Below are 23,194 nucleotides of genomic sequence, written 5' to 3'. Positions count from 1 at the left end.
ACAACCTAAACTAAAGAAGCATCCCACTCAAACACTTAACCTCAGGATGTGTTACTAAGAAATGAAATATAAAAATATTTTTCTCCTATACTTGGCTTTGATGCTATTTTTTAACTGACAGAATGATCCTAAATCTGTGATAGTCATCAAATATTAAAGTCAAGATTTAGTTCAGCCTACACATACAACTCTTTCATCAAATCATTCCAGGTGCTTAAAAGGCACCTTTATTGCTTGTTTTTCCTCATGGTCCAAACATCTCTTTTCTGAGAAATCACAATGATTACTGAGCTGAACCGCAACAAAGGCCATGGAGAGAGGGAAATTTTTTTAAAGAGCATTGCTTGAGCATTCAGAGCACAACTACTTAACAAACGTATCCCACGCACCTGCGGGATGTTAGCGGCAGTTTAAAAATGCCTACGGAGAGATCGGGTCAACATCTAACCTGTCTCATCTCATCAGTTTTATTTTGATCACTACACTGGATCAGTATTAGCTTTGCTAATGAAAAGCAAACACAATAAGTGCAGCATTTGCAGAGAGCATTGAAGGAACATTCCATTTGCACACATATACTTGACTTATTTTCCCCAAAGCTATCCAGCTTCAGAATGGATTGGCCACTGATTCCAGGGGATAATTATAAGTTTAGTTCCCTTAAAAATTTGGCGGAGGGAGGGTTGTAAAGACCCAGCATGAGAAGCTATACAATGAAATGCATCAGCCATCAGCTAGAATTTTCTAGTCCTATGGGTGGTCATACGTGGAGTAGCTCACTGCAGTGGATAAAATGCCCTGGGGCAGAGACTGGCCTAGGGACTCAGTGAATCACCAGAATGGGCAAGGAATGAGAAAAGTGTTCATCTGTGCTGGGGCTGACAATGGAAGAGACAAGTTAGGCAGAAGGTGGTGGCAGCTGATAGGCTCACAGCCCAGATCAAACAGGTCCCACAAGACAACATCTCCTGGCACCCATCTAACCCCTGGAGGTCAGTGCTTCTTCAACTGTTTTCTACTTATCACTCTCTTTTGCCTGAGATACATTTTATACAACCCCAGGTGTGTCAGTGTATTATTTGTTACTCGTTACTATAACCAACTGAGAAAAGTAACTTTGTCTTGCCCCCCCCCTTTGAGAATACAGTACTTTATGGTGAGGGGCTCCTGGCTGGGGAAACATGACATGGCGACTCACACTGAGTCCACAGTCAAGAAGCAGAGGACAATGGATACTTGCCTTCTGCTCTTTATTCACTCGCAGATGAATAAAAAGTGAAGCTTTTCCAGAAGCTTCCCTCCTCGGTGTAGCTTTTCTGGAAGCAACTGCACAGACACACTCAAAGGTACATGCCCATGGTGATCCTAAACCAATCAAGTTGACAATAAATATGAACCATCAAAATACGTATATAATTGGCATACAAAACTAACATTTGCTAATATAAAAATCACAATCCAATGTGTTTTAAAATAATTTTGTTTTATATTAAAGAGAATACTAACTCATGTACTGAGAATACAGAACCAATGCATTCCAAAAATATACTAATTAGATACTTTCAGTCTATGGGATAATGGGAAAATACTACAAGTCTCTCTTGCTATGGCAGTAGAGTTAGCTCAGCACTTAAGAACACTTATCACTCTTCATGTGGACCTGGGTTTGAGTCTCACCCACATGTAGTTTACAACCATCTGCAACCACAGTTCCAAGGGATCCAACACCCTTTTTCTGATATCCATGGGCACTGCTACAAAGTGGTACCAAACATATATGCAGAAATAAAACCCCACATACATAAAAATAAAAGTAAATAAAAATCTCAAAAAAAATAACCTCTGTTGTCTACTGTTCAAACAATTATTTCTGTAAGTGCATAAAACTCTGAAACTATATTTGCACAATAAAAACACTGCAGTTCTGAAAACACAACTGTCTCAAATCTGAGCTGTGGTGTTTCAGGCAGTGTGTGATGACATTGCACAGAGCAGAGAGTACAGTTTATGTTTAGAGCCAAGGCTGCTTGGCAACACAGGTAAATCAGCCAGAAGCACCTTATGCATTGACCTTTGAGTTAAGCCTTTTACTCTTAACGTATTTCTGTCTCCAATCAGGGGAGTAGGCCATGGGTCCAGTATGATGTCACTGTTGTTAATTGGCTCATTTGCTGGCACAGCAACCCAATGAAGCCTAAACCCATTTTACTACAGAAAAACTGAGTTACATAGAAGTTAAAGAGCTTGCCCAAAGGGGCCCAACTAAGTGGCAAGCAACTGGAACATGGACAATCGCTTTAGCACCGATTCTCTCCACCCCTGCACCGTGATTCACATCAGAGATGAAGTTCCCTTCAGGCAACAGAGGGTAGCATCTGGACATGGGAGAGCTTCAGCCTTCGAGGAGACCCATCGATGCCCTTCCATGGATATCTAGATGCTTATACTGGGATCTACAATGACTAGAGACAGGCAGAGGACACTTCAAGGGCAGCTCCCAGAGCCCAAAGTCCCCTCATTGCAGAAGTAATTGCCTCAATCCTTGACTCCATGCTCCTAAAAGGAATTTTTAAAATCCTGCAACACTAAATTTAGCCTATATGCCTTTACTTATATACTTAGTTATAAATTATACATATATACCACTGTATTAATGTACATCACAACATATGCACAATAGGAAAAAATTATTCTTTTAACATAAACAAACAAAAAGGCAAACAACAAAAATACCATAAATTCACTTGGAAGAGCACTTGCTGAAAAAGAAGCTGATAGGGACGCCTTGATCTAGATCCTAGCTTGCCTAGATTTATTCCTTCCATGTTTCAGATCACTTCTCCATAGGAAAGTGATTTCCTGAAGAAACAGGTGCAAAGAAAGACCTTGATGCATTATGTCATCTTAAAATTATATATTTAAATGAAAACAAAAAAAAAGTGTTCCTTTTAAAAGCCTGCAGCAGTATCCCCAAGAAAAAGGTCACCCAACAGGAGAAAATCTCTCTAAAATAATTCTTCTAAATGCCAAAAACAAAGTCAAAGTGTTGATCGGTTCTTTTTTTAACATTTCTCACAGCACCTCAAGAGCCAGTATATAAAATGGGGCATCAGAGTTCAAACAATCTAAGCAGCACATCAGAGTTCAAACAATCTAAGCAGCTTCTGGTAACACAATATCTCTCTTTCTGAACCAAAAAAAAAAAAAAAAAAAAAAAAACAGTTTTGTGATTATAACAATAACACACACACACACACACACAGAGAGAGAGAGAGAGAGAGAGAGAGAGAGAGAGAGAGAGAGAGAGAGAGAGCTAAAAGCACTTCAATCCTGGAAGTCCTGGGCCCCTTGGTAGTGCCTCTCATTCTATGGCCTTTTGCTAACACCTTGAATAAGATTTAATTTCAGGAGGTGGCAGCGGGCAGAACATCCCAAACATAGAGTCTTCAGAGCTCCTGCAAGCCAGAGTCCCATCAGTCATGTCCCCATTGTGCCCCCCTGCCCTCCTGCCTTTCACCTAGGAAAGAGTAGATTTTCAAGTTCTATTTTCATGGGCATCCTTTGAGCTGTCCTACCACTACACAAAAGACAGAAGGATTGTTTCCAGCTGGAACCACGGAACCAGAATGCAAAGGCCCTTTTCCTAAACAAATCTCAACCTGAAAAGCTTGTCAAATGAGACTCCTAAATTTCACATGAAGGGAACAGTGGAAGGAGTTGATACAATGGATAGATTGATACAATGCCTTCGAAGCCTGCAGCCCTGAAGTAGATAACAGTCTCTCCATTCTTGTTGTGGCTTCTGCTCATATTTCCAGGTGAGAAGTTTGACAAAAGGGTATGATCCAGAAAGCAAACAATACTTCAGAAAGTCTATAGTGATTGTGAGTGCATGACTAGTAATGTTAAACTCACTTTATTTTCTATGTATATTTTATTGATTGATAATTTCACATATGCATGCAATGCATTTTGGTCATATTCACCCCCAAACTCTTCTCTCTAACTCCTCCCAGATCCATGTGCCACTTAAGTTTAATATCCATTACTAAGTGTTCAAAATTCTTCAAAGTGACTTTTTCTCTAAGCACTTTCCTGGGACATTTTTCTTGAGGTAGAGATGGTTAAATGTCTGCCAGAGCCTTTTAAAATCTTCTACCCTGAAAGTACTGCATCTCTGCTCTGAGGCTGTGGGAACTGTGACCATAAATGTCCTCTCAAGAGGCAGCATACCATAATAGGTTTTCAAGGACACTTTGTTCTTATTCCTAGGTACTCCCTTGGGCATCTGAACTCTCTGGAATATGTTACAATTCTACCTTACAACTCTACCGATATACATATTGGGAAGGGGTACTAATATCAACCTTGAGTGTTGTTCCTCAGGAGCCATCAACTTTATTTTTTGAGGCAGGGTCTCTTACTGGGACATGGGGCTTGCTAATTTGGTTCACAAGCAAGCCCCAGATACTTGCCTTTCACTGTGTCCTCAGTACTGAGATCACAAGTGTACAACATGTCTTCTGCTTTGTTCTGTAGATGCTGGGGATTGAACTTGGCTCCTCAGGCTTGACTGACAAGTTCTCTACCCACTGAGTGGTCCCCTTTCTAGCTGTGTCTTAATGGATGGTCAAACTTTCATAGGGTAGCCATGTTCAAGATGAAGAGCATTTCTAAATCCCTCTTGCACAGGAACCCTCTGTGGAAGACGCAGAAAAGACAAGTGTGTCACTTGGGAGAAGACCACTTATAGGCGAAACAGATGGTCAAAGCCTTGCAATTCCAGAAACCCAACTGTGGCTTTGAGTGCTGGAGAGAGCGAAGGTTTTCAAAGACTACTTTTTCTCATCTAAAATGCAGCTGTCCTATGATCAGTTTCCATGATGTCAAACTACAGGTCATAGAGCAAACTCTCATGCATGACAAGAGTGGCATATCCCTAATAAAGGTTTCCTGAAAACCATGTGGAGGTATTCCAGTGTGTGTGTGTGTGTGTGTGTGTGTGTGTGTGTGTGTGTGTGTGTGTGTGTGTAAATATACATGTCAGTTCAGGAAGGGGGAATATACAAATGCTATCTGGAAATCACACATTTCACCAGAGAATTATTTTAAGATTAGTTTCATGACCGGGGATACAGTTGTAGATCCACATAGAAAGCCTGTGTGAGTGTTTTTAATATCTCTTGTAGAATAAATGTATTTCACATAATGATAAATTCATCTATTCTTTTTCCATAGATGTGGTAGAAAAGGAAGAATCTAAAATAGGGCAAACCATAATAGTAGAGTATTTGTTGTCAGTTTGATGATTGAAGCTGTCTCCTCACCTAAAACATTGCTTTTGTTAAGGCGTAAGGAAAAATAGGGTCTGGCTGACACCCAACACCCTATGATACTCATTTCCCCAGGTAAAGTGCACCGTGTATCATAGAGATGACAGGAGGTGCCTCACTGTGTAACAGGCTCAAAGAACCCAGTTGGCTAGTGGAATAATCCAGAGACAGGGTAGCTCAAGGTCACTGCCTTCATGTCCCTTTCTCCTCTTTACACATTTTACTTCTTTTTCTTCTTCTTCCACCAAAAGGCAAAACATAATAACTTCCTTGAAAACCTCATTTCAGGAACTCTGTGTAATTCATAATCCTGAGCTTCTTTTTCCACAAACATACTGATATCTTCTATTTTTTGAGAGAATGGGCACCATTTGCAACTCTGGTCGTACTGTTACTCACTATGTAGACCAGGATGGCCTTACACTCACAGAGATCAACCTGCCTCATTCTCCCAAGTGCTGGGCTAAAGGTGGGTCACTATGCCCAGCTTCACTGTATCCTGATTTATTTTAGATGAATCTTTCTTTAATGATAGAAACACATCAACAAGATATGGTTTCTGAGGTGAGAAATGGGTGGAATAACTATAAAAACATGTGATTGTGGGCAGATCAATCCATGACGAAATTAATTATCGTTCATCCATTCAAGAAGTATACAACAGTGAATTGAGAGATGTCTCAGCAGTTTAAGAGTACGGACTTCTCTTCCTGAAGAAAGGTTCAATTCCCAGCACCCATGTAGTGGCTTGCAACTCACATCTAGTCCTAGGGTATCTGAAATGTTCTGACTTTCGTAGGCACTGCACACTTGCACAAACATACAAGCAGACAAAGCACCTATATAATTAACATAAAAATAAACCTTTAAAAAGGAAGTATATTTCAAGTACTTACTATGTATCAGGATTTTTGTTGGGCTTTGGAGACACAGGCTGAGTGAAATTTAGCTCAAGGAACCTCTAGCCTTTTGCAGATGTATATGTAAATCACCAAGTGTAGCTTAATTCAAGAAAAGCCTTCAGCTGAATTCTATTTCTGGTTTATTTCAAACAAGAATAGCCAATACAAATCAAAGCTAAGAGAGTCATCAACGGCAAGAAAGGAAGGTCGACACTGAGATGAGCAGCCTCAGTATAAGGCCAGCTCCTGGTGAGCAGAGACAGGTGCTCTAAGGACTGTCTTATAAGCCTTCCTGACTTCAGAAGTGGTGCTCAGAAAATACATTTTTACAAAAGTCTGAAAACCTAGTGAGAGTTCTGGTATCTATAATGGGAAATACATGGGAAAATATATGGACTCTTGAGTTATCTGCAGTGGAGTGCTTATAGCACCAAATATGTTTACTCCAAGAACAAATCCAGAGAATTTCTTCAGAGCATGTAGCCATCAAAACTGTGTATGTGAGTTCATTTCCTATGTGAAAGGTGAGGTTGCCACTGAGGTTGTGTGTGAAGTCGCCAATAGAAATGAGGCATGTCTCCCAGAAAATGATGGAAGGTTTTCTTGTTGAAAGACAGCCCAAATCAAAATGCTTGATCAATAATGTCAATGAAAATAAGAGACAAACAGCATGATAAGATAATGGGTGTGCTGGTTAGTTTATATTATCAGTTTTTTGAGATTTAGAATCACTGTGGAAACAAATCTTTGGGCATGTCTAAAAGACACTGAGATGGGAAGATCTACTCCAAATATGGATTCCAGTGCATGGACTAGGGTCCAGGAACAGAACACAAAGGAGGAAGCAAGCTGAGAACAGGCATGCATTGCTTTCTGATTCCTGGGATAAACACAGTGTGTCTTGAGACTTCATGTGAAAAACTTCCCACAGCAATGAGCTGAATCCTCTGATCCTCCCTTGAGATGCTTTTGTCTGATTATTTTGTCACAACAACAGGGTAAATACAGTGGTCAACTACTCTGACAGATCAGCTAAGGAAGAAAATATGTTCTGGGTTAAGCATAGGACATAGAGGCAGCCCATCTAGTATGTGGAACAGGCACAAATTACTTCATTAAATGGTCCACAAATAAATAAATAATTCCTCAAAAGCAGTAGCCTTTTAGAAAAACCATGAAGTTAGCAATGCCGAGACCATATTGGAACTTGTTATAGGAAGGACTAACCTTGTTTATGTAACTTCTGCCAAACTAAGGTAGCATAAGTGAGAAACAGTCAAAAAACATCTGTTTGCCTGAACTTTTCATTCCTTTGGGTCTACGACTGTGAAATCATTTTAGGACATTTTCCTGAGTGGAATCCTCTCTGATGGATGATGTATGAGTGCTCTCAAGGCCACTTTGCAAAGGGAATGCAACTGAAAGTGCTAAGCTATGAAAAGTCAGCATGAGCCAACAAGTTGAAGGATACTTTACATTATCCTATACAAACTTTACATTTCACTCAGCTTGACTCAGCAAATGTCTCCTGAGGCTGAAGGCTGACTGAGATTACAAGGCAACTTTCTCCCTTCATACACTTATACCTAATAAGTCCAAGTCTTGAATACAGCATTCAAAGTCTGTTGCCTGAGCCCTAGCAGAACCTCCGTGTTTCTAGTTTATTCAAAAGACTGTATGCACTCACATGTGTGTTATATACATGTACATTTAAATATGCATAATATACATTCTGAAATCGAACAGTATTAGCTCAGGATATCCCAAGACCAAGTTCTCACAAAGAATATAAATAAATAAATAAATGTATCTATCACAAAGGATATTTATTTGCCCCAGAGGGAAAAAAAAAAGGCAGGGAATAAGAAACAAAGACAGGAGACAGAGGATGAAGGAGAAAGGGAACGGAACAAGGGAAACGAAAATGGGTATTTGTCCCAGAGCTGGGAAAGGGACTGCTTTTGTATAGAGAAGAGACAGGTGTGGCCTATAGGAAAAAGGCATAGTAGTTTATAAAGGTAAAAAAGGGAAACCTTCTGTTAGGATGAGGCATTTAATTTTAATTGGGCATGTTAATTAGGTGAGCCAAAGGGGGCTTTTGATCACTGGAGTTCAATACTCTGATAACTAGACCTTAGTGGTCAGCCTCAAAAAGAGGAATTGGCCAAATAAGAGAAAGAACCATGGGGACCAGCTTTAATGTCATTTAATGGTTTTTAGCAAGGCAGAGGGAATGGGAGAGAAGGATCAGGCCTACCAGTGTCATATTTGCCATGCTTGAGCTGGCTAGACTCTCTTCACATCCAAAAAAATGGTTTTCAAAAATATGTTTATATTTATCTAGAAACAATACAATAGTGTTCTGACCTTGATTTTTATGGCTGCAACTTGTTTTTATATTATTCATGAATTCTATATATAATATTGAAGTCAATATTTTAATTCTGAATGCCTAAGTATTTTCTATAAATATAAATATTACATTTTAAATGTTTACAATTAAGTATTCACATTATCAAATATACTGTATGTAATACTAGAGAGAGGGAAAATTGTGATAAAATGTTAAAAGTTAAAGAACCTTAGGTCTGAGTACACAGCTCAGTGGTAGACCACTTGTCGAGTATATTCCAGGCCCCAGGTTTCATCCCTAGCACCACACAAAAGAAAAGAAGCAGCAGAGGACAGGGTGTGAGGAAGAGAAGATTGAGAAGTGAAATTGGAGATTCTAGATTTGGAGGATGTGGGATTTTTTTTTTTTTACTTTAAAAGCTATTTTATATTAGAAAGAATTTGATATGTGTCATTCTTCTAAAATTGTTAAAACTAAGTTTCTCGGTGGTTAAGAGAACTTACTGCTCTTCGAAAGGACTCAAATATAATTTCTAGCTCCCACATCAAGCATATTGCGAGCCCTCTAACTCCAGTTTTGGGAGATGTACAATCCCACTAAAGAAGACTGCACAAAGATGGCGCACATAAACGCATACAGGCACACACATAATGGATAATTGAAACCCTTTCTTTTACATTTAAGCTGAGATTTCTTGGTGTTGATACCATTTTTCACTATCTCTCCCTAAAATTTCTAACCGTGTACAGACATCTGCAGCAGTGGTTCCCAGCCCAGACTGCACAGTAGTTGCCAGGAAGATAAGTCAAAGTTGGCCAATGGTCAGCACTTCTCTAGAACAACTGACTCAGAATTATGGGAGTATAAATATTAATTTTAATATAAATGTAAGATGTAAGTTAATGTACCAGCTGTATTTATTTATCCTAGCTAACCCTAACCCTAACCTGCTGGAGTTAGAACATGATGCTAGGGATGCCGAGGGAGGAGCTCAGTCCACTCCATGGGGCATCTGAAGGAAAAAACAGATCTTATGCTGAATCAAGGAGTGGCAGAGCACTATCAGAGCAGATAGAAGATTGGGGGGAAAAATGAATGTTCAAGTAACCCATATGGCTAGCACACATACAGGGTGCAGACAGACAGACATGAAAGCTGAGGAGGTTCAAAGCTGGATAAAGAAGGGCATGTAGTCATTAGGGAAATTGTTAGCATGTAACACAATGCAGGCCCCCTAACTCTTCTCCACAAACATTTTAGAGAAATAATGAAATCATTACTTTTATGCTTTTTACCTTACATGTTACTAGCGACAGCCCTCCTCACAGGCACATAAAATTCTAAGGAGAGAAATCGGTTTTCAGTTTAGGAGTAAAGATGTGAAGGAAGTAGGTCTCAAGAAGGCACCCTTTAAAAACTCATAACTGTCAAGGTGAGACCAGTATAGCCGAATCAGACATACTACTGAGGTACAGTAAGGAAAGACTAAATTCTAGAGACTGTCCAGAATGTGGGGTGACCTGGGACTTTTGCCTGTGAGTGACCACTCAGATATCATCCACCAAACTGGAAAAGCAGAAAGAAAGAGACTCGCAAGACCTGACAATGGCAGGAGATGACAAGCTCTGCTCTACCAATTGAGGTTGAAGGTTTGAAGCAACAGAGGCAGGGTGTGGATTTAGATTAAGACAGAAGGCTGCAGGGAAGACCTCAAAATACAACCATTTAGTGATAAGCTGACGGCAGAACTGATATATAATCCGACAAGAAAAAGCCTTCCAGATAAAACCAAAAGGCAACCAAAGAATGTCCCAGGGTAGACATGATTCTTCCCTTTGGTATCTGAGAGACTCACAATGATCTCAGCCAAGGAGTCACCACCTCAGCAAATAGAAGAGACTAAAGCATTGTCTTAGACAGAGAGAATATAGAGGGGAGGACATTTCTAGAATTTTCTCTTTGATGGAAATATGACTGAATCTCTGAAGAGCATTCTAACCTTTAACACAGTTCTTGTTTCCAGCAAGCCCTTCTTGTGTTGACCTCATGAACCCTGAGTTCTAGAAGGTTATTGGCTTTGTTTTGTTTTTGAAAAAGTATATCGCTGGGTAGCTCATTTTAACCAAGACTCATATGTTGCTCAAGCTGCCCTCAAATTCACAGAAATCCTCCTGTTTTTGTCTCCCAAGTACTGGGCTTTTAGGAATAAGCCCCTGTTCAAATGGCCTTTTCAATGACTTGTTTCTTTTGCTTAGAACCCTTCAGAACTTACCCTTGCTTTTGGATTTAGGTCCTAAGCCCTGACCACACCTGCCTTTCTCCCCAGCCCCACTTCTACCCACCTGCCTTGCACTTTGACCATCCTGGCCTTCTCTGCCTGGGTTCTCTATGCCTGTTCCTTCCTCAGGTTTTTACCATGTTCACTGCTATCCCTAGAATGCTTCTCCTAACCCAGCCCCAGTTGAATCTCACCTGCCTTCAGTTGTTAGCTTAGCCACAATTTATTCCCTGCTTAATCTCATGGGTCGTGAAATACAGTTTCTAAATATTTCAAAGAATATGTGAAAAAGACGCCATGCTAACCAGAGGCAGACATAGGTTCAAGTACTAGTAGCTTTAGGAAGAAAATTACTTAGAGCCTACAACAATCCAATGATTGCCTGACAAGGGTCATACAGTTAGTTATGAACAAGACAAAGGCTAACCCCCACATTGTATGATTTCTGTCTCCATCAGTTCTTCATGAATCCATGATTAGATGTCTCCAATGAGGTTTTCTGTAGCAAAGTCTTTATACAGCTTGGTCGCTGACTATACCAATAATAGATAGCAAACAAAGTTGCAGGAGCTTGGAGATTTGAGATGCAGACTGTCTTCCTGTAGAACACTCATTAGAGTTGTTTGGTGCTGTTGCTCTTAAATTTCTGCTAAGAAGGCCTCCTGGCTCCTACACAGCCCAGTCACAGCTCACTGGTGTGTTTAATGTGCTTGGTACTTGGGTCTCACAGGGAAAGAGAATCATTCAGGTTCAACTTGAAAGATTTTTCTTTGGCATTTTCCCCGTTTTGTACAGATTCAGACACATAAAACTTATTATATAGAAACTGACCTGGAAGTGACCGGTCTTTTAGAGAGAGTGGTGGAAAATTGGTTGCAATAGATGCATATCCACCTGAGGACACAGAGCTAGCAGAGGCAAGCGTATTAGCCTGTCCCACATCCAATGTTGTTAGTCTAAAATGTTTATAAGGAATTGAGGAAAACATCAAACCAACAGAATAAAAAACATTCAGGAGGGAAATCGAGTAACATGCTTGGGGAAATAAAACAGATTTTGCCAATGTAAAGCCAGGAGAGAAACTAGTTGTGATTCGGAATAGCAGAGCCTCTGAGGGATGGTGGGAAACAGGTTTAGACAGAGCTTTGATGTTCAAAGTGCCCAAAGGAAAGAAAAGGTAAAGATTCAATGCGGAAGTACAGTGAACACTGGGATCCAGCAGTGGGGCTCCTAAGATTCACCTAAATCTTTAACTAGATAACTAATTACAAAGCAGATAATGAGAGTGAGAATTGGGCGTGGCCTTTAGTCTGGAGAGGGTATGAAGACCCTGAGGCCACTGGTCAGCCCCATGTGCAGCCCTGCCTCCCAGCAGCTTTAACTAGATCTGAACAAAAGCTTTGCAGAGTTTCCAGAATCCAGGGGGTTGGGGAAGAGGTTTAGAAAAGGGTTTCTGGGCACCAGGGAGTGGAATGAGCATGGTTTGTTTGGCGGTGACTATGTATGTGTACTGGAAGGATCAGGATGTAAGTTATGGGTTCGATCCTCAGCCCCCAAAATAAGCAGCCATGAGACAAAAAAATTTCATGTGCTAGAAGCAGTCTAGAGTGCTGGAGACGTCTCTTCTTGACTTCACACTTAGTGATGTCCTATCGGCAGCTTTGAAATCAAGCGAGACAGCAGCATTTGTACCACGGGAATAGGCAGAAGTGCTAATAGGGCTTCTCCGTCCCACAGAGACGATCATTCTCCCCTGACCAGCACGCCAAAGGATGCATTAGATGAAATCCTTGTGGGTACTGTTCCCTGGAGTTCAGATGAAGAATAAGCCTTCTCGTCTTATGTTGATGTTTTTCTGTTTTAATTACCAATACACAGTGGCACTCTTCAATTATCTTTTTATTACACATCCTGAGCTGAGAGGCTCGAGTTCTCCCACAAACCAGCCATCACTCAACTCCTCATCCCTACAAGGAAATACTTTCAAGCTGCAAGTTACTGACTTTAAAATAAACTTTAGGAAAAGAACCCATTTGCGAATTGGGAATTTTCAGTTCTGGCCCCTCGGGGATGTTAGAGAACAAGAGAATCTTGTCAGTCTTTGAAATATAGGTTACAAAATATCCCCTAAGTAAAAAGGCAAAGAGAACGGAATTATTAAAGTCTGAGAAGAAGGAAAAATGAGAGGTAATTTAATTATGGAGGGAGAACTGTTTGGGGAGCTTGGGGCTTCACACACATACACACACACACACACACACACACACTGTAAGCCTGGGGGATTTGAATTTTACGCTAGGAGATGAATCTCTTAATGGTATTATTCTGAAAGAAATGATTTGTGAATTTTATTTCAAAAATTTTTAAAGTTCTTTTCCTGCATCAGACAACATTTATACATGATCTGTGTTGAAGACCAAGAAATAGTTAAAACAAGCTCTTATCAGCAGCACCATTGCCATCCCAGAATCATTCTAAGACAGTGCAGTCTATTCAAATTCTGAGAAATGTGACATAAATCAAAAACTATCACTCATAGTGCATAACAGAATACTTGTACCTAAATTTGACCACTTTTCTATTAAAATAATTAAAATATAAAAACTGGAAACATGGCTAAAGAGATTATTCAATAAGTGAAGCTCTTGCCATGCAAGCCTGTTAACCTGAGTTCCATCCTCAGAACTCATGCAAAGGCCAAATACAGAAGGACATATTTCCCTTTAATCCTAGTGTAGGCAGCCCTGGTAAGAGATAGACAGAGGAAAGGTAATGAACTAAAGCTCACAGGCCAACTAGCCCAGTACATGCAACCATGACAAAAAAAAAAAAAAAAAAAAAAAAAAGGTAAAAGTCATGGACAGACACCAAGCATTGTCTTATGGCTTATGTAAGACTACACAGCATGCACATACCCACGGAGAGGGAGAGGGAGAGGGAGAGGGAGAGAGAGAGAGTTTAGCAAAGCATTAAAAATCAATAGAATTTAATGAAGGAAATAGTGAGTGTTATCTGGGAATTATTAAATTAGGATTCTTTTACATGTTTGTTCAAATGGGATGGAGATGTTACTTAAGAAATAATAATGTATCCCGACTTGGCATTTTCTTAAACCAAGCTGAAACAATGAAATGACAGCAGTAAATCTGCTACTTGGAACCTTAAATGATTTACATGGCTCTGGGGCCTCAGTCTAACAGTTGGTTTATGATGTGGTTTCAGGATAACACATTTAAGCCTTCGTTTGTTCCTTCCTCCAAAGCTGACATGAATCCATAAAGCTTTTAAATGATGACTCTAAAATTTACAAAAGAATTCTCTAAGGCATGTTTGCAGATTGTTTATGTAAGGTTTCTAGATTTCTGACTTTCCCTTCATGATCTGCTGTGGGATGCTGTCTCCAGGTTAGCTGATAAAGGAATAACATCATCGAGGCAGGGACCACTCAGCTACCTGCTCCATCCAGTACCATTCTGGCTGATCTCTGCTCCAAGGATCCTAAGTACTGTGTGCATTTTACATGAGAGCCTATTATAAGTGCTGATGCCTAGACCCACTGAGTCAGAACTTCTGAGTTTGAGTCTGGACCCCAGATGGGGGAACCAGAATTTTAACAGATTCTAATGAAGGTGGTTAGAGAAATGTCAGTGGCTTAGTACTGCTCACTGTTGATCTTCAGTCCTAGCTCTGGGGAAAGGATGCTTAGAAGAGCCTGGCACACAGATGCTCAAGTTCTTTCAAATGAATTGCTGCATATGTAGGTTAAGGACAACAGCAGAGACCCTCCCTCCTAAGCTCACAACCTTGAATTGCAAAAACTTGGCATTTTTGTCTTTGGTTGCATAGCCTCCTCTCCAGCCCACCTGTGTGAAATCCATGGCTTCTGTCTGACATCCTATCCTTCTTTATTGTTCTTGTCTCTCCCATAGACCAGAGCCTGTTCTCAGTAAATGCCTCCCATTCTCTGACAAAGCTCTCTGTTGCAGAGAACCCCTCCGGGTGTTTGTTCCAGGTAGCATGTCCCATTTTCCCATTTTGTTAAGTATGATTCCAGAGGCCTGTCCTAGGAGCAGTTATCTGTTCCAGAGATTCTGGACTCCAGAGGGTGAAGCTCTCTCTTTGTACTCCACTGCCCATCCTGAAAGAGGCTGGTGCCTTAAGAGTCTCAAGGGAACCACAGATACATGAGAGATATGTGGACTCTGGTGGGTAGGTATGATGCTCTGACATGCAAGCTCTCAGGCCACTGCAGTTTCTCCACATTGTTGTTCATTCTGGAAGCTTCATGATCCCACCTTCACATTGCTATCATTTCTAGTCCATTGGAGTCGAGCTTTAATGCATTTTTCCACAGGAAATCTTCCTTGGCCCTCGACATAAAGCAGTTGTCTCAGAAAACAAAAATAATAATTGTAACCATTCGAGCTTTTCTATGTCTGCTCCAGATTCCAAATAATGACAAAGAGGATTATTTTAATTTGCAATGCTTTTAGCCATGTTAGGCTTGTTCCCAACTAACTTGTAACTCAAATATCCTGTTTAAAGTGATCTAAATTCTGCCACATGGCTGGTCACCTCTCCTCAGTTTCAGACATCGGATTCCCCCTTTAATTCTGTAGTGAATCTCCCTGCCTCACTCTTTTTAAGAGTTCCTCTTTCTCTGCCAGATGTGCCACCTCTATTTTACCTTTTGCTATAGATCGTAGGCTTTTTATTTTCACCAATCAGAATGTACCTTAGACTGGTAAAGAAGGACAGAAACACATCTTCATACAATGCATAAAAACATTATCTGTACAAATAACTTTAAAAACTTGTCATGTCCTATTAATTGCAGCATGGAGTGGTGTGTTAAGGAATGTATTCTATACAGTGTTAGTTTAGTTGGGTGTCAAGCGCTGTAGGAGTAATGGGGTGCATCGACAATGAGGTTTGGAAAATACTTCAGAGATGAGGTATACCGATGTCATCATTTCTCAAATTTGTCCTTCCTTTTCTACAGATGTTGGTGCCTTTTTTGAAGAAGGCATGTGGCTTCGCTATAACTTCCAGGCCCCAGCGGTCACTGCCAGAGACACAGGCAACAGGGCCGAGAATTCTGCAGACCAGCAGCACTTGGCTCCAGACCTGGCCCAGGAGCAGATTCACTTCAGCTTCAGCACCACGAAGGCTCCCTGCATCCTGCTCTATGTCAGCTCCTTCACCACTGACTTCCTAGCTGTGCTGGTCAAGCCCACAGGTAAGGGCAAACATGCCCAGCCTTCTCCCTTCAAACAGTAGTCAGACAGAAGATGCAAGAGTCAGAATTGTTCTTAATGGATGACTTATTCCCCACGGGATACTGAGCAAAGCACCTGACTCCTTTGAACCTCATTGCTATCCAGAATCAGAAGAACAGGTTGTCAATTGAGTGCTGATCCCAACAATTTGGTAAAACAATCTCAGGCTCTTTTCATGTGAGGTGAACATGAGACGGTTTCGTACGTATAATGATTCTTACTCCTGTCAAGCCAATACCTTTTCTATTGTGGCATGCTCTGAAGTAGTAAAAATATTCACAGATTAATCAGTGAATTGTCCTGACTCATGATAGTGCATCAGTAGATTCCAATAAAATATAGGAATTCTCAATAAAAGTAGAAAATCAGAAATATTTTCATTCCTAAAGCCTCTCTGAATTTTATACTCATAAATATACCCATAGAGAGAGAGTTGCTGGAAGCACGGGGGGGGGGGGGGGGAGTTTCTTGTGAATCCCTGGAAGTCTAGTCAGTCCTGAAGTACATGAACCTCCTTTTTAGACTGGGACATGAGGAGTGGTAAATTCAGGTGTACACTTTTGTGAAGGTCAGAAGACAGCCACGGGCGTCAGTCTCTGCCTTGCCTCTTCCTTCTTTGAGATAGTATCTCTCTTATTGTTCACGACTACATAAGCCTGGTTAGCCCTGAGATTCTCAGGATTCTCCTGTCTTTGCCTCCCATCTCAGCATCACCATGCTGGAATTACAGTCCTAAGCTACTGCATCTGACGTTACATAGGTTCTGAGAATCAAGACTAGTGTCCTCACACTTGTATAGCTAGTGTTCTACCCACTGAGACGTCTTCTAGTCATTTAAAGGCACCCTTTTATATTCTTTATTAAATGTATTCTGTGATAGTTTTGTGTATAGATAATATATTGAGTATCAGCACCCTCGCTCTCTCTTATTCCCCTTCACCCCTTTACTAACCCCACTACATCCCTACAGAGCCCTTTCCTACATTCACGTTTGTTTTGAATTAATTAATTAATTTACATCAAATGATGCCTCCTCCTAGTCCCCCACACACAGGTACCCTCCCCCATCCCTCATCCCCTTTTCCACTGAGTCTGTACCCTCTGATATTCCCAGACCCTAGAGCATCGAGTCTCTGCCAGGATAGGTGTATCTTCTCTCACTTAGACAAGACAGCCCTGTTGGGAACCGTATATCAGTCAGGCTACAGCTTAGGGAGAGCCTCTGCTCCAGTTATTGGAATTCCCACATGGAGACTGTGCTGCATGTCTGCTACAAATGTGCCAGGGGCTTCATTCAATCCCTTGTGTGTTTCTCTAGTTGGTGGCTCAGTCTCTGAAAGCTCCCAGTGGTCTAGGTTAGTTGACTCTGTTGGTCATCCTGTGGGGTTCCTATCCCATTCAGAGCCTTCAGTCCTTTCCCCAACTCTTCCTCAAGAGTCCCCAGACATTCATCTAATGTTTGGATGTGGGAACCCGTATCTGTTTCAGCCAGCTGCTGGGTCGAACCTCTAAGAGGACAGTTATGCTAAGCTCCCAGCTGTAAGCGTAACAGAGCATTAATAATGTCAAGGATTATTGTTTGCCCATGGGATGGGTTTAAAAGTGGGCCGTTGTTGGTTACCCATTCCTTCACTCTCTGCTCCATCTTTGTCCCTGCATTTCTTTTACACACACACACACACACACACACACACACACACACACACCACACATACACACACACATAAAACACATAAAAAAAAACCAATGGGGTCAATAGTTTTGTGGGTGGGTTGATAACCTTGTCCCTTCACTGGGGTTATGCCAGGCTATAGGAGGTGGCCTCCTCAGGTTCCATGTACCCACTGGTAGGCATCTTGACTAAGGTCACCTGCACTGACTCCTGGGAGCCTCTACCATCTCAGTCCTCTGGGTCTTCCTAAAGATTCTTCCCACCCCCAGAAGCTGCAGGATGGAAGTTCATTCTCCTGGCCCTCTGGGTCTCTCTCCTGTCTCTTCTGATCCTTCCACCCAACCTTTCCCTTCCCTCTCTCACCCTCTTTCCTCCCTCCTTTTGCCTCCTACAACTATTTTCCCCCTTCTAAGTGTGATTCAAACATCCTTGGGCAAGTCTTCCTTCATGTTTAGTGTCTTTGTGTCTGTGTGGTGTGTCATGGGTATTCTATACTTTACAACAAATATTTACTTATCAATGTGTATATACTATGCATTTCCTTTTGGATATGAGTTAGTTCCATCCATTTGCCTGCAAATTTCATGATACCCTGTTTTTAATAGGTGAATAGTATTCCATGGTGTAAATGAACCTCATTTTCTGTATTCATTCTTCAGTTGAGGAACATCTGGGCTGTTTCTAGTTTCCTGTTTATTGTGAATAAAGCTGAAGTGAACATAGTGGAGCATGAACTTTGTGAGTTAAAAATACAGAGGCTTTCTTTCCTGCTGGCCATCTCTCTTCCTGCTCTTTATTGGATATTCTAATGTTAGGGCATCTTAGAAAACAAGGTTTTCTTCTATGAGGACCAAAATGTTACCACATAATACTATGTTGTATGGTAGAGCATCTTTTGAGTGTATACCCAGGAATGGTATAGCTGGGTCTTCAGGTAGAACCATTTCTAATTTTCTGAGAAACAGATTTCTTTTCAGAGTAGTTGTACAAGTTTGCAATTCCACCAGCAATTCTCGCCAGCATGTGCTGCCACTTGAATTTTTGTTCTTAGCCACTCTAATTAGTATAAGGTAGAATCTCAGAGTCATTTTGATTTGTATTTCTCTGACGACTAAGGATGCTGAGCATTTGTTTCTCAAACATTCAAGATTCCTCTGTTGAGAATTCTTGTTTGATGGCCACTAAGTTTAACCAGTGTGAACAAGAGTTTGCATCTATCCATCGGGGCATGGTGGGCTCATCAGTGGATACAAAACTGAAAACGTGTTTGTCCCCGACCCAGAATCCTTTGGTAGGCTATAGTTTAGCAGGGAGGAATAGGCCAAGGAGGGCCCTCCTGCTCTGTGCTTGACAGTTGACAGGCCAATGAGGGCCATCCTCTGTACAGTGAGCCAAAGGATCCAAATGAGAATATGCAGTGCCCTCTATAAATAGTCCTGCTAGGACAGAAGTATACGTGTAAACATGCACTCTTAAATCTGTATATATAAGTGTTTAGGTGTATGAAGGAAGATATCTCTTTAACTCCTCTCTTAAGAACTTTGTGAGTTAAAAATACTGTTTTCTCTCCTACTGGCCATCTTTCCTCTTGTTCTTTAATGTATATTCCAATGTTAGAGCATCTTAGAGAACAAGATTTTCTTCTATGAGGACCAAAATATTACAATTAAGCTAAATATTTGAAAAATTGTAAATTTTCAAATATACTCTGTGGGAAATGTATCCAGTGTTTTTTAAAAAATGAAAGAAAAGTGTATGTCCCAGGGCCCCAGAGTTTCCCCTTTTAGAATTTATTAATTGAAAAAGCCCAAATCAGAATCCTTACCATGAAAATGCTCATAGTAGTATTGCTTATAAAAAAAAATAAGATAGTAAAGTAGTATAAAAGAGGGCCATTGTTTTAAGAATCGCCATGTGCCCAGTAAAATAGTGTTTACATAAAAGTCATTAAAGACAAAGGGATAATTCATATAAGGCTAGACTAAGGAAAGACAAGATACAGCCTTGAATGCATATTATCAACTTGGCTCTAGAAAACAAATATGGATAAACCGAAAGAACAACAGTGTGTGTGCTCAGACTGTAATTTTTATGCATGACTTGTTCCTCTCAAATGACACCATTCTGTGCATGTCTGATGCTCACTTTGAGTGCATGTCACTTTTCTAGTAAAAAATAAATAAGTAAAATCAGAAAGCAAGAGCTCAAGAGAAAAGAGTGTTCAACCCCCATGTTTCAGGGACTCAAACAATTACTGGCCTGAATCAGACTCAGTGGGTTTTATAATCCATTCCTGTTCTCCCTCAAGTACCAGCCTCCTAATAGGCAGACAGCCTGTGGCTTTCCATGTTTCACAAGAGCAATCTCTCACCTCGAGCATAATAAGATTGTGATGATCATGTACTAGTAGACACTGTGCTGTTACTTCCTTGTTAAAATTTGATTTCCAGCTATATACATGGTAATATCCATGTACATTGCCTATGTCCTCACACATGCATGGTGCTCCTGTGTGGGCATTTATCATGTGAAAGAGCTTCAGTTGATCAATTCTACAGTAATGGTTGCCAGGTAATGGTGCTTACTTATGCATAGCACTCTCCTAAGTGCTTTAGATGCATTGATTTTGATGACTCCCACAACTCTCATAATTAGACATAATTCTCATTCCTTCCTCTGGATGGCAAAAGATTGATAGTCTTGTATAATCAGCTGGTAAGGGATATGTGGGGCTCTCTGGATGTAGGTGCCTAAATCCAAGCTGGGAGCTCTCTATTGCAGGCATCCCCAAAACATTCTGTTTGTGTCTGGTTGTGTTTTAGTAAACCATCCTTAAAAGTATTGGGGGAAGTTTAGCTATTCTTTTTTATTATCTGAATTATAGTAAAAAGAAGAATGTTCAAAGAAAGTATGAGAGAGAGAGAGAACCACCAGTAAGGTCTATGGTTGCCAATGTACAGAAGACACAGGAGACTAAACAATTTAAAAGCCTAAATATCCCAGCTTTATCAAACTTCACATATTAGAGGCTTTTTCACTATTTCCAAGAGTCAGCTTTCCTGAACCCTCCTGTCTTAATAGCTACCACTGTCTCTCAGAGGCTGTGTTCCCAAGTAACTCATTGTCTATGGTCCTGTTCTTGTGGGCCATGCAGACAATGCGTTCCATTGACCCTACCCTCATAGTGACCTTTGCTCCCACTGCTGCACTCCAAAGCAAACTTCTTCTAACTCAGGCTTTCTGATATTCTTCACATTGACACCACAGAAGGTATGCACACCTAAATGGCACAGAGGAAATGATGGGGTTGTGTTTATAGGCCCCTCACCCGAGACGCCAGCCCCTGGCACCCTGTCAGACTTAGATTTCTTCCTTTTCTCTGCTTCAGTAGCTTCTTCCTTTCCCTTCTTGACAAGGTGGCCAGTCTTCCCTTACAAGATAAAGCTGAGTAGGGAATTGTATTGTATCCCCCATTAAATACCAATTGATAACAAGACCAGAAACAGGAGAGATGAATCCCACAGCCTTTGTATAGAGACTGATCAGTGTTCTTGGGGCAGACCTATCCAGATTTAAAGTCTGATTCTCCTTTGTGCTGCTGCCTTAGGTTATCTGTGAGTAACTCATACTTCTGTTTCCTGATCTGTAAAATGTCATCTCTCAATGGATTAATATGCAAAGGAGTGACCTGTTAAGTCTAAAAGCACTGAACTATATTCATATAAGATAATGTGTCTTAGTTACTTTTTTCTTTCTGTGAGAAACACCATGACAGCTTCTTAGAAGAGACAACTTACAGAAAAAGGGTTTATTTGGGTCTTACAGAGCCAGAGGAAGAGAAAGCCATCACTATCACGGCAGAGAGCGTGGCCACAGGCAGACAGGATGCTGGAGCAGTATCTGAGAGCCCATATCCCAGTCCAAAGACAGGAAGCAGAGAGAAAGCACATCGTGAATGGAAGCTCAAAGCACCCCCTCCTCTAACTCCTCAGTAACACACCTCCTCCAACAAGGCCCACAATTACATGACCTGGGACCAAGTTCAAACTCATGAATGGGTTTCTTATGGGGCCATTCTCATTCAAACCACCACATAATGGTTAGTAAACACTCCACCAGCCTACCAGTTCAATCTATGCCCCTGTGTCACTTACTCAACAGTGTCAAGAAACGCATGCTTAATAAAACTCTGAGGCCATCTGTGCTCAGACCCAATGCTCAAAACATTCCCTGACCTGACACACTCCCTTTGGTCTATATGGAGCACAGTAGGTGCCTTCTGCTAATCCCTGACCAACCCTCACCTCCTTCTGATGACTTCTGGCTTCAAGCTCCAATTACAAGTATTTTAAGTTTTATTTGTTTGACACACAATGTATTATTATCTGTTTCTGTTATAAATATGCCCTGTCTTTCCAAAGAAATGCAAATCTCCCAGCATTATGTCTCCTGCCTACAATAGGTGCCCTGTAAGTGTTTGCTGATGGTAGTAGTGATGATGTTCAGGAGATAGTAAATCTGTTAAGCATGTGATTTGCTGCAGCCAATAAAAAAGCAATTTCTTATAATGGCTTTTATTCACTTGGGAGATGAACATGAGATAAGAGAAGGAAGTGTCTCCCTATTTGAATAATACTTTACTTTAATGGGTAAATATTAACATTCTTCCTATCATCACGTAGTGATCCTCTTCTGCTGTTCTTTAAAAGGAATAAATGCATCATTTAAATGTTATTACTTGAATGTCACCATAATTGTTTATAGATAGCCACTACCTATACATTTAAATTTCAGCTCATCCCTTTTTCTCAGAGCAGATAATTCCTGTTAAGATTATGTAAAAACACTTACTAGAATGTTAAATCATATTTACAAAGCCCAAGGAATCTATAAAATAAGATGAAAATAACTTAATAGAGGTGGTAACAAATAGACCATTTATGAACAATAGAAGAAATGTGCCAAAGTTTTGTATTATTATCAGCTCCCCTGATTTCCATCCCACAGAGGAAGCTGCTTTTCTTTCGCATGTCTCTGTGTCCCCAGATCTGCACATAGCACCTGATCTATGCTGGGGAGCTGGGACAGTTGTGAGTATTAGAATTCCACTCCACACCTATAGTGAGCTCACCTTGAGGCTTAAGGAAGCTGTGCTTTGCCCAGGCACTGTGTGTATTTGTTACAAAGAAATGAATAAATGAACAATGAATAAGTGCATACAGCTGCTTGTTTAAGAGATCTAATAACTAAAAGAGGCAAGAGGATCTCTGGGAAATCACTGGCCAGCCAGACCGGCCAACAGCCTGAGCCCCAGGTTCAGTGAGAAACCTTGCCTCAAAACTTAAGATGGAAAGGAACTAAGGAAACCATTTAGTAT

General features: G+C 40.7%; 1 protein-coding gene across 1 annotated transcript in view; it reads left to right on the top strand.

Moving 5' to 3' along the window:
* CNTNAP2 (contactin associated protein 2) overlaps window positions 1-23,194 on the top strand; it is a gene marked incomplete at its 3' end in the record, with an annotated part of 2,047,702 nt that overhangs the window by 1,871,870 nt on the left and 152,638 nt on the right. The window contains exon 19 of the mRNA XM_080931878.1: window positions 15,869-16,105. Coding sequence (XP_080788004.1) covers window positions 15,869-16,105 — 237 coding nt within the window. The remainder of the gene's footprint in view (window positions 1-15,868; window positions 16,106-23,194) is intronic.

The sequence above is a fragment of the Micromys minutus genome, assembly GCF_963924665.1.
Source record: "Micromys minutus genome assembly, chromosome: 18".
Taxonomy (NCBI): domain Eukaryota; kingdom Metazoa; phylum Chordata; class Mammalia; order Rodentia; family Muridae; genus Micromys; species Micromys minutus.
The sequence above is the reverse complement of the archived record's forward strand: the minus strand, read 5'-3'. Positions and strand labels throughout refer to the sequence as shown.